This window comes from Apaloderma vittatum, unplaced genomic scaffold (assembly GCF_000703405.1).
Source record: "Apaloderma vittatum isolate BGI_N311 unplaced genomic scaffold, ASM70340v1 scaffold2873, whole genome shotgun sequence".
Classification (NCBI taxonomy): Eukaryota; Metazoa; Chordata; class Aves; order Trogoniformes; family Trogonidae; genus Apaloderma; species Apaloderma vittatum.
The window spans coordinates 71,463-85,936 of record NW_009706244.1 but is presented as its reverse complement, the minus strand read 5'-3'; the positions used below and the strand labels follow the sequence as shown (position 1 = coordinate 85,936).

Here is a 14,474-nt window from a genome sequence, read left to right as displayed (position 1 = left end):
GAAAATGTCGGAAATTTTTCTGAGCCCTGGGACTGGCTAACAGTGCTTTTAAACTGGGATTAGAAATGGTTTGCAGAAAGTGGCTGGGCAGTAACTTTCCTGCAGGAGTGACAGGGCAAGCATCTGGATAGTTTCAAGCAAGAGTCAGAATATTTTGTGGCATTATTAATGATAGGGTTGCCAGTGATGACAGGGGACTGGACTTGTTCATCTAGGAAATGCATTTCAGTGTTATTCCTGGTCATTCCTGTACTGATGATCTTTGCGAAAAAAAAAAAAAAGGGGTCTAATGATGAACTATCTGGATACTATCAACATAGTTTTAATTTAGAGAAGGACAAAACCCAGAACAAATACCTAAGCTCTTCCAGCAAGCCAGAAAGATATAGGTAGATCCATCTCTCCTCACCTCTTCTGGTGTTAAAAACAAAACCAAACTTACTGGATTTCTGGAAAAAAACACACCTCTTTCTATTTCTGTGTCCTCTCAATCCATCTACTTGAAACTAAAATGAGATACTGAGTTTTCAAGACAAGTCTTATGAGTAATACATACCAGAGTAGCAGACTTTTTATCTCTTAGGTAGTTTTCTATGGCATCATTACTTGGGGCAAAGACTGTGTATGTGTTTGCAGCTTCTATTTCATTTGCCAGGCTGTATTGCTGTTGTGAAACACATAAGAACAAATCAGAATTGACCACTGATAGACCAGATGTAAACAAAGCAGAAGTATGCTTCTATTCTTAAAATGGTGTGAAAGCTTACAATAATGTAGTCCCTGAAAACGGAGTAATCGGGCATTTGTTCCAGGCGGGCCAGCAGCCTCGGCATGACGGTGCTGTGGAGGGGAGTCAGAACCTGAAAAATGAGTAGATATCCTATGTCAGCGCACGTGCTGTAGTTGCTCCTCCAAGGATCAGATGCATTTGCTGTTCTGAGCAAATATGGGTTTCTTTTTTCCCCAAAAGCTGTTAATTAGTTTCACTGTTTGTGGCACAGAGGAACAAATCTCCTTGCTATGCGGTCGTGTACCTTATCAATAACATGTATGACCCCGTTTGTGGATGCGATGTCTCCAGCCACGATGTGAGCACCCTCGACGGTGATGTTCTGAAAGAGGGAGAGGAGAGAGGGTTTGCTTCCACGTCGTGGTGGTGGTTCACGCTGTGCATTTCCACACCTTCCCAAGTGCCTGCCAGGGGCTCCACCTCAGCTCCTGTCGTGCCAGAGACCGGGTTACCCACAGGGAAGGTGACTTCAGGACTCTGTGATCTTCCTCATGTGCAGATGAGGAAAGACATGGGGTTGCTTGCATAAGGTAGTTGCTTGGTGTAGGTGTGCTCACCCCCACCCCACGGCAGGATGAGCTCCTGTGCCGATTCATACCCTCCCGTGTCTGTGCAGCTCTGAAAATGCCCATTTGTGATTTGTCCCTTGGAGCATGGAGGTGGTGGGACCTTTCCTGCCCTTAATGGAGATGAAGTGCTTAAATGTGCCGTGTGCATTTCCAGAAAATCCTGCTCAGAAGATGGAGTATTAAATGAAAAGGAAGAGGGGGAAGAGCTGCCAGTTGTAGTTATTTACCATTAAAAATGCTTTTGGGTGGTTTGGGACTACCAGGTTGTGCACTGTATCACTGCTTCTTCCTACCTTCCCAGTTCCCTAAAATAAGTTATTGGGTCTTTGTCTTAAATTAGTTCACCTGGGCTTTTCCAGACAGGGACTGCGCTTCCACTTGACTGTGAGACTGTCCAACTTTTGCAGCAGCCACTGGGACATTAAGAATTAATATCGAAGACAAATTTCAGCTAGGTAAAGTGATGGAGAAAATCAAGTAAATGTCTCTTCCAGAGTGCCTAATGTAACTGATCTATTTCTTTAATTTTATGACACGGTGTTTTTTTTTAAAATACGTATGTGTAATGTTTGTGTAGTTTTGTAGTAAGAAAGTTGGATGCAGTGATGGTCAGGGTTTAGTGTATGATACCACAGTGGTTTGCAGGTTATCTCACCCCATTTTCTTTAGACAAGTGTAGGAAGTTGCTCTGTAGAGATGTTGGCAGCATGTCAGAAGATGATAAATTCTGGAAATCAGCAAAGCTGTAAGCTCCTGTCAATACATGATACCTAAAGGAAATTAACTGGATTTGAAGGTTTTGTATTTTCTCTTTTTTTTCCTTTCAGATAAATAGACTTAGGGTTAATAAAAATGTTTAAAGCAGGAGTTTTTTGTGCAATACCTAGTTCAGCTGTGTTCTGATCTTAGCTTGGCTGTTACACATTTCTGGCATAATACAAATATTGCCTTTGTTTCCAATGGAGTTGCTACAGAGAGATTTATACCACTGTAACTAGAAGAGAAATCCTGTGCCCCTCCCTTAAAAATATAATAGCCGTCTTGCTCTAGTGGTTTCAAACCAAAGGCTTGTTTGGCATGAAAAGCAATTAGTTGAAAACCCCCACACCACTAACGTACTTCAGTAGAGTTGGGATGTTACTCTTTGACATCCAAAAGGCTTTCTCATCTTCATCCATGCTATCAATTGCTTGGAGAGAAGGCACGAGGACAGTGAGGTTTGAGGTGGTGGACAACATCGAGTTTATCTCTGCCTCCTGCATGAAAGTAAAGAGAGTAAAATAATTTATCCTAAGGATGATCTATAAATAGCAGCCAGTGACTTTTTAGCAAGGTGGAGTATGTGACGTCCTTTGTGACCAGCCTGGAGAGGAAAAACTATTATACTGAGCAATGACTTGAACAAAAGTACTTAGAGCTGTACAAAAATGGTAAATGAGCGTCTATTTCTTACAGAATAGATTGCCAACCTTTAAAGGGCAGGAGCACTATTTAGGTCAGAACTGTTTTTTTGTTATGAAACACATAAGTTGTCTCCTGTAAAAGTTATTCTATCTCATAAATTCTATTTTACTCACTTGAATGCAAAAAACCCCAAAGCTGCAACGAAAAACATGGTGGTAAATATGAATGGTTACTGATAACTTCAGGTAACCTGCTTTTACCGATCACTCCATGCTATTTAACAGATAGAAGGATTATGAACTCTGAAATAAGAAACCCACATGACACAATGTTCCCATTTGGAATAAGACTATTTAACATGGCTGGAATTTTTCATGATATCCAAGGCATAACTGTGCCCATTAGCACTGCAGTGGAGCTTGCTGCTGACAGCTCTTATTTTAAATCAGGGATATGGGCTCTGTAGTGTGCATGGAGCAATTGATCTTCTGCACGTTTGTATCTGCTTTAAGGATGGAGAGAGCCTCCACTAGAGAGGATTTTTCCAGTTGTGTGGATTTTTTATGGTGGGGTAGAAAAAGGAGAGCTAAAGATTTAGATCTGATCTTGCTGAAGATGTGGTTCTCCAAACTTTTCACAGGCTCCACAACTTGCCATTTTTGCTACCACAAAACTTGAGGGAACAATATGAGCTTGGGAGCAATATGAGCCTGGGTTCTAACTTTCTGCAGCTGGTATGCTGCATGGAAGCTGGCTTGTTTTGGATAGTCCTTCAATATCCATACTGGGTTTTAACTCAAGAAGGGAAATGGCTCCCTTAAATAGCTGGGAATTTTTCCTCTGTTAAGATCATCTTTCTTTCTAGCCATCATCACTGTCACCTTCCAAATATTTAAATATAGAAATAGCAACAAACTTCCCTTTCTCACCCTTCCTGACCAGCAAGAAAAATATTTGGTTATGAAAAGTGGTAAACATCACATTCCTGTTCAAGTACAAAGCTAAAAGCCCCGCAGACAGATATACCTCCCTATTTTTGCTCATGCTTGTAGCTACCATTATTTAAGGAATACTATTTCTCTGAATTGTAGCAGAAACTTCCACATTCTCATCTCAACAGATTTTACAGAATTTGCTCCCTGATTTTTCCCCCCTATCCTTCATTATGTAGAGAGACCATTAGCAGATGAATATACTTTCTTATTGTGCTCATTTCTTTAAATTCATTAGTTTCTCTGTACACTGTCCAGTACTGCAGCTGAGGGCTGGGCAGATCACTGTGTTAGCCACACTGGCCTCTTTCAAGCAGCTACCTGAGGTTCCTGTTGCAATCGTGTGCTTTAATGATCCCCTGAGCTTTGAAAAGCATGAAAGCAGCTCATATGCTGTGACTTCTGTTTCCGATGTTATTTATTAACATATTTCTGATCCCTTTTGTTTGCTGTGTATTAGCTATACACTTCTTATTAGGTTTTGAGCTCTTTATGGGAGAAACTGGTTTTAATCTTTATTCATATAGTGGGGTAAGACTTCTAATATTATTGCTGCCCTAGTAATAGGTGATAGCATGTGGAAGTAAAAAGTAGACACTGGCAATCCAGAGCTTTTTGTTTGTTTCCTTGTTTTTTCATCTAGTTTGGTGTTTCTTCCCTAATCTGAAGCCAAACAAGCTAATCTGCACAGGCTTGAGTTTTTTGCTTGCTGTGGCAGCAGCACACTGACTAGCCATACGGTTATTCCTGGCATGGGGCTCAGTGGAAATGGGAAGGGTAAGGCATCGCCTTCCCTCTCCACTTGCTTGTAGAGTTGCTTGAGGAAAGTTGGAAGGAGCCACTTGGCACGTTCAGGCTCTGCTTGTACCCCATTGCTTGTCATCTGGACTGAAGTGTGTTTATGTTCACTGAAGTGTATTTACTTCTGCCCCAGAGAGTGGGCTTGTAACTTGCTCTTCTGCTTGTGGAGCTTCCTTATTTGCTTGAATTTGGGAATCAGAATTTGGATTTCAGGCAGAAACAGGGAACCAGATGATCAGCCCTGCTATGACTGGTGGAATTCCAATGCTTCTCCACAGCTTGGGCCTCTACCGTGTGATGGGAATATTGGTCTGAGGTTCCTATTTCTAAATACTGAAAGGCTCAAGTTTTTCTTCAAACTTAAACATACTACTGAAAAAACCCACCAAACAGCAACCATGAGGTGTACTTACATTAACCCATTGGTTAAAAGCAGCTGCTTCTGACAGAGTAGATAACTCCTGATTAGAAACAGAAAGAGAGAGAAATGAGTATGTCAGCTTTAACAAGTTATACCAAAGTACCCTTGCTGTAGCTCTGTCTGGCCTGGCTAATGTGACATGAAGGAGGAGGTTTTAAGTGTGTGTGAAAATGGAAGACATCCATGTTTTTTCTACTACTGATACTTTCTGGTAAGGGGAAGGGTAAGTTACCAACTATTTTGAAAATCAGCCCATTTATTGCTTAGGTGTCTTAGGTGTGCCTGACCTTGATATGTAATGTGTGCTGACCTCAGGCTAAGCAGTAAGTCTCTAGGAAAGCAAACCTAAATCTTTTCTTCAGTGTGAAATTAATTGAAAAAAGAATATGTTGCTTTGCTTGATATTTGTGAAGTATCTTACATGTCATCCTGCAAGTGAAGAGCTTTCATTCTGCCACAGTACTTCGAACAATGATAGATGATGGTATGAGCAGGGATGGCAGATAGTGATGTTCAGATTATTGTCAATGGCTGGGGAAGCTGACGCTTTAATTTTTCCTATGCTGTTAAATGTGTATTTATTTCACCAATTTACTTATTTTAGTTTTATTTGCCTGCCAGTCAACATGGTTTGTTTTAACATGATAAATTGACCATTTCCACTGAGATAGACCTCAAGGCAGAACTTCAGAAGATCTAGGTGCTTGCCACTCCCAGCTCAGGGGTAAGAGCTCAACACTTCTGCGCGTTAGGCCTCAGGGGCTGGCATTTTTCAATTTGTTTAAAGAAATATGCTTGGATTGCTTAGACCCCTTTCCAGGCTATGTTTTTAAACTCAACAGATCATTTTTGTATCAGGCAAGAGACTCCAGCAGGAACGCTGTCTGCAAATAGCACTGGTGGGCACTGTATATTTCTAACTGTTTATAATGCTGTTGTTATCTCTGTGGTTAAGATCCAGTGTGAGAACTGTGCAGTAGGTCCTATGCTCAGAGATTATCATCTTACTTACATCTGCAGCATTTCCATAGCAGATTTTACCATCTCCTTCGTAGCCCTCTGGGCACACGCACTCCCAGCCACGAGAAGACTCAAACTGACAAGTTGCCTTTGAACCAAAAGGAAAAGAAATTTATTAAATACTCGGGAGACCACTCAAGAACAAGGACGAGCTTTTGCTGAAACCCATTCCTACAGAAACGTAAACTTAACAAAGGACCTCTGCTCCCCAATGCTCTTTGCTTTAGCTCTGTCCCTGTGTCCCGCCTGAGGCTGGTGTAGCTCTTGCAGGCACTACAGAGCACAGCAGAGGCTGCAGGGCACCTAAACACATGCTGATGAAGCTGATAGATGCCTGTGTAGAGGTGTGTAACTTACTTAGGTGAACACCCCAACAGGCTAGTGCATCCAAATTGTAATTCCTGTTAGAGAAGCAGCATTTACATATTCCAGCCTAAAGATAGTCCTTTTGTACAGGTAGAGTTAGGAGCAGCCCTTGCAGTCTGTCCTCAGTACATGTACCATACTGACATGGTTCACACAGCGGTTTTCGTGCTTGTAGCACTGCTTGGAAACCTTTGTTCTATCTCAAACAGAAATTGCAGGCTTTAATTGGCAAGGAAATTCCATGGTGTGTATGGGAGGCGAGGCGTGATATGTATCTGAACACTTTGTTCAGGAACTGATTAATTACTCACCAGATGATGACATTTTCCATTTTGTTCCAGGCATGAGTTTACGGGTATGCATTCAATACCATTCCCCCAAAATCCATCCTTACACTTGCAGTCATTCTGTCGTTTCAATAAAACACAGCAATTCATTAAAATTATTAAAATAGCATGCAATATGCTAGACATGGTGAATTAGTCTCTCTGTTTTTCTGCGTAGCTCCATTGACTTCAGTGGAATGACACTGATTTATATCTCCAGAAGACCTTTAAACCTGACACCTACTAACGTACTTATTAAAAAATATTTACTGCTGGAACAGAACCATGTAGGAGGGAGGGAACTCTGGAATAGGAACTGAAGGAGAATGCTTTGAGTAGAGAGCGTTGTGTGGGAATAACCTTGTGGCTGGGAGGGAGAGGAGAATTTGAGGAACAAAACAGGGTAGGAAGCACCAGCAGAGGAAAATGGGTGAGGACTAGCACTAAAGGTGGCAATGAATGTGAGAGCACATACCTGGCCCGGCCCAATGTATATGCAGGAGGCATTTTCATGGCACCCTGCCATGGTGGGCAGCAGGCAGTTGTTGATGGCTGAGCAGTCCCGTCCGTCGCCTGTCCATCCTGCCTGGCAAACACACTCGTGCTCTCCGGGGCCTGTCTGGATGCACTCGGCCTGGGGGGGATGCAGAAGCATCAGTTCAGGAGAATTAGGTGGCATCTGGCTCTAGGTGTAAGGCTTGCCTAAGAAATAACAATGTCGCTATCTGGGGAAAGAGCTTGAACTGTAGTGAAGATTGTGACTCTTACTTCTCCATAAGCTTCTGGCCAAACCTTCCTTACTGCCTACTTTTCTGTGGTGTCAGGCTCTGTGGGAAAAGCATGTACTTACATTGATATTGCAGCCACCTCGGTTTAAAGCAGCGCAAGGATCAACTTTGCTGCAGCTCATGCCATCTCCCTCGTAGCCAGGTTTGCAAACACAGCTACAGAAACAAGAGGAGGAGGGAAGCATTAGACATGAGATAGCTGCAGTGAAGCATTTTCCACTCTAACATGCTTTTTATAGGCAGCTTAAAATTGGTAACCTTGGCTTCATGATGCGTATAGCTTAAATGTGTATTTTTTTTTTTTTCCCAAAATATTGATGGGTTAATTAAATCAAATCAGGGATCCATTCTCTGTGTATGAGATGGTGAACGAAATTAATTCTGTGCTGATGTGATCTTTCAAAGGTGAGCTAATCACTCTAAATTAATTATGAGCTGAGCTTGCTCTTTCTTTCAGTGACACAGAAGATGGCATTCTCCGAGAAGTGCATGCAAGACAATTAGCCCCACTGTTTCCCTGTGTTGGCGCCCCCAAGATTATCCCATATTGGAGAGAATTTCTTAAGCACTGAAGTTACACAGCATCCCCCATTCTGCTTTCTGTGGTGACTCATTATGAACGTGCTGCAGCACGAGGAAAACTAGCTGCGTGTAAGGGTGAGTGTGAAGCCAGCACAAGGCAGCTGTGGCAGTAACAGAGTTTTGTGACCAGTGCTGCCAGGGCTGGAAAGCCCGTGCTGAAATTTTCAGGGTTGTGGCATGTAAACCTTACCTCAGCTGACCAGAGTGAGCTATCTATTGCCAAACTGCTTCAGAGTTTCATTGTTTTTTAGTAAGGCTCAGACTCCTAATGCACTAAGGGGTGGTTAGCAATCAGAGGTTCCTAAGAGCTTTTGTAGATGTTAGTAGGAAGGCAGCCTCTGAACGAGGTTCAGATCTGTATGCGTCTATCTTATTAAACATAAGGTACAGGGTAGGGCATTGAGAACTCCTACTTACTGTCTTGCAACTCAAGGTCGATGCGGTGCATGTTTATGCTCATTTGCTGCATAGCAGTATTTCTGTGGCTGGCGCTTGTGTAACGCTACAACCAGCTGTGTTGATCAAGCAAATAGGAAAGAGCTGCAGCATAGTTAATATTAATTGGATGCAAGTTAGTGACTTACCTCACTGCACCATCACTAAGCTGACAGTCTGCATGTGCGTGGCAGAGCTGTAGGGAGGGCTCACAGGGAACGATCTGCTTATCACAGAATTTTCCGGTGTATCCGCTTCTGCATGACCCAGGAAGACAGATCCCGTCGCTGTCTATTCGGTTATCACACTTCCCATAAATGCAGGGGCACTCTAGCAGACATAAATTACAGTAAATTACAGTGGTAAAAGGCATCTATCTTCATGGAGTATTTCTTATGAATCGGGTCCTCCTTTTTTCTAGGATCTAAAGTTTTTGTATTTTTAAAGTCACTTTGTTGGGAGGACGTAGTATTTGTTTATCATTGTCTTTTATCATGTCCACGTGTTTTACCAGTAGCGATTTAAAATCTATTGTGTCTTTATAGTGCTCTTATCTATAAATGAATTTCAAAGTACTTCAGAAAAGTAGGAACAAAATGCTATGTCCTAGGCTATTAAGGCTAAAGTTATTTCATTGCCCAACTTTTGGCAGTGATACAAGAGGCCTTTTAATACTGAGTCCACAATCCTGCAACCTGCGTGGTGCTGGGCCAGTGCACAGAGCAGCAGCACAGACCTGCCAGCACTTTGCTGGTTCGGGGCTGATTAATGCTGCTGGGAGGCACAGGATTGTGTCTGAAGAACACAGCAGGTAAGCCTTCTGCCATCCCAGGAGGTACCAGTGATGATGAATTAAGCCAATATGTACTGCTTTGGCAGGACTAAAGCTTAAGCAATACCAGCTGTTCTTATGGATTTTGTCTCTCAGCTTTTGTCTGTGTACCTCCGAACCTTCAAGTAAGCTGTGCTTCATAAATGACAGGCTATTTCACAGCAAAAAGAATAAAAATTATATTGTAGGTAGGGGTTATATCTAAATTTGATGGTGTATATTCTGTAGACTTTCAAATGTAGAATGGTTTGACATAACAGGATTAAATCTGTCAGTATACAGATGACTGTTATAATGATGAACTATTTAATGGATCAGAAATTATTCAGTAAGGATTGTTATTAAACACAATCTGTTTATAGGTCTCATTGTTCTTATATTACATATGTTTGCCATTGCAGGCAGAATCTATTCTGCTGTGGGCAATGCCAGACAGGAGTAGAATAGAAAAGATTTTCTTTTCAATTGCTTATGTGAGGGAGACAGAGATGAAGGGAACAATAAATTAGTATAAAGCAAGCTATGGCCCCTGCAGAAAGCCCAATTAAGTCAGTGAGATTTTCACTGACTCTGGGCTTATCATGTATCCCTTTGAAATAAGAAATGAAAGTACCCTGCAGACATCTTGCTCATCCTCCAAAGAGACTGTTTAGCTAGCAGTTAACTCCTACCTTAATGCTACAAGGGTCCAAAAGAAATAGCCCATGCTTTTAAGCTGAGGAAGTACAGCTGTACTTACCTTTGTCACACTGAGGTCCGTATTTGCCAGGGTCTGAGCAGAACTGACAGCGTGAGCCTTGAAATGCCTCAGCACAAGTGCAGGTCCCATTTCCATCCAGGCCATCCATGCACTGTGGAATGGGAGAGAGGTGATTTCTACGTACAAATTGAAAAAAATCTTTATCCTTCTCCCAGAGGAGAGACTATACATCTGCCTGTATTATGACTACCGGGAAGAGCCTCAGCTTTGGTGAAGAGCGTATTTCAATGTGCAGGCTTTTCCTGTTTTCTGCCTTCTTTTGCAATTTTAAAGTGAGAATAGTGAGCTGGATCACCCCCTGGTGCTGTGCAAAGTAAAAGTACCAGAGCAGATCACATTAACTGCAGCCTTGCCCGTGTGCTGTGCATTGGAACCACAGAATCCTGCAGTTTGGACATCTGAGAAGAGAACAATTCATTTCCCCTCCTTCATATAACTGAACCCGAAATTCATGGCCGTCATGGCATAACTGGAGGTGCATCTCATGAGGAGCCTAACATTCCTGTTGCGCAGAAGTGCTTTAGGGACTTCTGGGACACAGCCTATCCTTCCCGCCACGGGAGTGCAGGGTGCTGCTGGATGCTCTGCTTACCTGCCCGTTTCCTGAACAGGGTTTGGAGAAGCCTCCTGGGCACGGACTGCAGTCAGGGCCAAAGAAGCCTTTGCAACACTTTGGTTCCTGTGAAATAAAGCAAATAACTCCTAATCCAGTGCCTTAGTGTGGAGGCAGCGCACAACAGGCAACTCTCCATCGTGTTTTGGCCCTCTGGCAAAGTCCAGTAAAGCTAGCTGGCTCTTAAGGCTAGTGTTGAACCAGAACCACCTCTGCACCGACCACCAGATCCTTCCATTTTTCTTATCAGACTCATCAGTATTAGAAATCTCTGTCCTCTCGCCAGTTACGAATGTGCCTGCGTGTGTCTGCTCATATTGTGCGCGTTCTCATATTTTCCAGTGGGAGCGCAGGGCAATTCAGAGGCAGGCATCCCCTTGGCATCCATGATCAGGAACCTGAAGATATGTTTTACCCCAGGGAGATGCTGTGAAAGCTGAACATGTTGCTTTGATCTTCTTCCTTTTCCTCAGCACCAGTGTGGGATTTAGCCACTACACAGCCTCTAAATGTTTTACTTGTCCGGATCTTTTGTTTTTTTCATTAATTGGCTGCTTGATCCATTTATTTATCAAGAGCACAAAAAGTGTATTAGAAAAAGACCCTCATTTGCATGTGTGATTCAAGGTAAATAGGAATTAGCAAGCAGCCCTCAAAGCTCACGGATTTGTAGACTTCTCTGCTTCTTGTTTCATGGTGATCATGAAATGCAGAAGTCTATCTAGGAGCCTCAGGAACCAGAAAGGTGTTAAGTACTATTCGGGGGCTAATGACTTCTGCAAGGATGAAACTTGCCAAGCAGAACAAGAGGAAAGCAGTTCTCAGGTGCGTTTCGCATTCATTGTTACCCAATATTGTGTGAAGTCCTGGGAAAGGAGGGGGCTACACAGACCTCTCCAGACATCTCTCAACTCCAAATGGAAAGTTCACAATGCAAAAGACAGTATTTTGGCAAACTTTTGTATATGTTTCACCCTAAGGAACTGTAACTCTATACCTTTATTGTGACATTGCAGGCTCTGGCACAGCCGTTTTTTTGAAAGATTGGGCCTTCGATAATGCATCTCCGTTTTGAAAAAGGCTGGAACATGCACAAAATGGAAGCATTAGTATTTCTATCAACACAGAGTCTTAGTGTTGCAACAGAAAGTACCTTGCTATAGTGTCATATTTTTTTAAAAAAGTTATTAAATTATGTATTTTCTCATAAAATGAACTTTCCTGTCATTATTACTGAATAATGGCATATAGGACTAACTACCAGTGAATATTTATAGCATGGTGAGTAAAATTCCTGTGGTAGCTGAATTTGGGTTTTGTATGTGCAAAAACATGCAGCCAGGTTTGCATCTCTTAGATGCAAAGCAGATGGAAGAGTTTTCGATCTCTTCCAAAGCTGCTTCTGCAGACAGTTACTTCTGGGAGGACGCTTAATCAAAAGGAAATTTTTAACAGCTGTGGGGTCTATTTTAAATGTATGCCCACTCTACTTTTCACTTGCTAACTCTCACAGCATAATCATATTAATTTGCATTCCTCACCTCTCTCTTCTGCCAAGCCTAACTCAAATGCATCTTAGCTTTACCTGAGAAAAGACTCAGAGCTTCTGTGAAGTCTATGAGAGAGCTTGAAAACAGCAAATAAAATAATGCTGAAATTACCTGATAATTCAATGATTGCCAAAAAGAGATTAAAGTACTGTCTACATTTGTATTTTTATGTAGTCTCTTGTATTCCCATCTGTTTCTTTTGCTCGCTGTATTGGGAGAACAGTAATCAATATATGGGGGCCCCTTCCCTCTATGCGTTTCGTACAACTGGGGAATCTGTGTGGAAATGTCACTTACGATGGGCTTTGAATCCTTTGGACAGGAAGCCAATGCATTTGATAAACAACTTGTACAGACACCCTAGACGGAAACAATAAAGATAGTAATTTGAAAAGGCATTATACCAACTGCTGAGATGTATGCTTATGAGCAATATACCCTGTAAATTTTAAGTACACCTGTTCTGTGACTTCTAGCTATTACAGCATGGCTCTGGAACTGAACAACAGCATCAGGGCTATGTGTGGTGGCTCTGATTTTTTGCTGAGTGGTTGTTCATTTCCACCTTTCCCTTTTATCTTCACTTATCCTTCACCTATTTCCTTCTTTTGAAAAGCTGGAAGGTTTCTAACCAGAAGACAAGCATGGGTACAAATGCACTGGCATCCTTTGCTCAACCTGGTATAATATATTAACTATTGTTGTCTGAGGTTCTAGTGCAGTCTGCACACTAAACTTCTATGAGAATTTTTTATTTTTTCCTAGGAAGACCACAAATTAGACAGTATGAACAGAAATTTGTCAGGTGTATAGGTGGTGAAGTTAAAAAAATTCTTTTCTTCCATGTCATAGATCCTGTACTCTTCCGTGATCCAGCAGTATATAGCTACTTTTATGTCTTCACCTTTGGTTGCTTTTGCTCACTAGCTAATTTATCACCATTTGGTGATGAGAGAGACTGGCAATTACATTACTTGGGAGATACAAACTCTAGTGGCAGTTTTAAAGGCAGGTCCTCTGACAGGCTCAACATGCAGTAACTTCAGAGAGGTTGAAGCTTTCAGTGTGTGGATATGGAGTTTGTCAAAGCCATGTTGCTCATGATGGCTAATGTCTTGTGTTTCAATCAAGTTAGAACAAATCCTAGAGATAATTACTTCAGTGTGTTTCACAATCAGTGGACAAGTGACCATGAACCTGAATTATGGGGTTTCCTCCACAGATTTGTCACTGGAGCTGCAGGGAGAGAATCGGGTACTTCTTTCGATTTAGTTGTCCCTCATGTTGTACAGCATGTGAAGGAATAGAAGTCAGGCTTACAAAAGCATTTAGGCACCAGATAATTGAGGTATCAATGTCACTACAATATTTTAAAGGTCTGTTGATCAGACTTATTTTGGCAAGTATGTTTGGGTGTTACAAAAGCTCTTTGATAAGCTGTATACTAATTTAAGCTCTTGGCTTTCTTTGCATTTCTGAAAATCCCTGCAGGTGCCTCTTTGCTTCTTTAGAACTTAAAAATCTGGCTGATTTCTGTGGAAAGTGTTTCTCACTGTTGGCATTGCTCTCTGCTGCTCAGTGCCTCTGTGTCACCTGTTTGCTCCTTTTCTTCACATGGGATGGTCTCAGCTATTGGCGAGTACCCGCTCCCTCCTTTCTCTGAGGATGGGAGTCCTGCCTCTCGCCTCTGCAAAGGACGGGGAAATGGGTCTGCACTTCCACATGAGGTCCAATCTGCCCATTTTCAGGAGTAGATTAAGATCTTGTCTTTGCACAGTAGAGTCTGGAGCACAGACACCTATTCCCTTCCACCAAGTCTGCTGTGGGAGTGATGACCTCTAGTATGAGATGAAGCAAGATATTGAGTCCTGTAGTTCTTGTAAGGGTGTACAAGTGCTAGTTCCTACAAGGTTTATTGCTCTTCACTGGTACCACAAGTACTATTTACAAGGTGGCATTGCTCTTGTTTCCTCAGAGTGAGGAAAGTGAATAGGTAAGAATACCAAACCCACTGCTCCCTTTTGCATTCTCCTTGGTAGCAGTGCTCTGCTTAAAGCCTTGGATATTAAACTATATTTCAAACTATGCATGAAGCTTTGAAAGCTGACAAAAGTTCCTGACTTCAGTCTGGGGAGTAATTTTTGTGATAGGTGCTATTTGTTTTGCTTTTAAATAATTTTTCATGGCGTTGCTTTAGGGTTGACTGATGTCAGACGTAGTCTGTA

General features: G+C 42.1%; 1 protein-coding gene across 1 annotated transcript in view; it reads right to left on the bottom strand.

The window, feature by feature from the left end:
• STAB2 (stabilin 2) overlaps positions 1-14,474 on the bottom strand; it is a gene marked incomplete at its 3' end in the record, with an annotated part of 73,889 nt that overhangs the window by 33,527 nt on the left and 25,888 nt on the right. Inside the window, exons 19-32 of the mRNA XM_009865696.1 lie at positions 11,697-11,780; positions 10,679-10,765; positions 10,066-10,177; positions 8,644-8,824; positions 7,540-7,633; positions 7,165-7,323; positions 6,675-6,770; positions 5,990-6,085; positions 4,970-5,017; positions 2,479-2,615; positions 2,015-2,129; positions 1,035-1,112; positions 768-860; positions 557-664 (exon numbers count right to left, since the gene is read on the bottom strand). Of these exons, the coding sequence (XP_009863998.1) occupies positions 557-664; positions 768-860; positions 1,035-1,112; positions 2,015-2,129; positions 2,479-2,615; positions 4,970-5,017; positions 5,990-6,085; positions 6,675-6,770; positions 7,165-7,323; positions 7,540-7,633; positions 8,644-8,824; positions 10,066-10,177; positions 10,679-10,765; positions 11,697-11,780 (1,488 nt within the window). The remainder of the gene's footprint in view (positions 1-556; positions 665-767; positions 861-1,034; positions 1,113-2,014; positions 2,130-2,478; positions 2,616-4,969; positions 5,018-5,989; positions 6,086-6,674; positions 6,771-7,164; positions 7,324-7,539; positions 7,634-8,643; positions 8,825-10,065; positions 10,178-10,678; positions 10,766-11,696; positions 11,781-14,474) is intronic.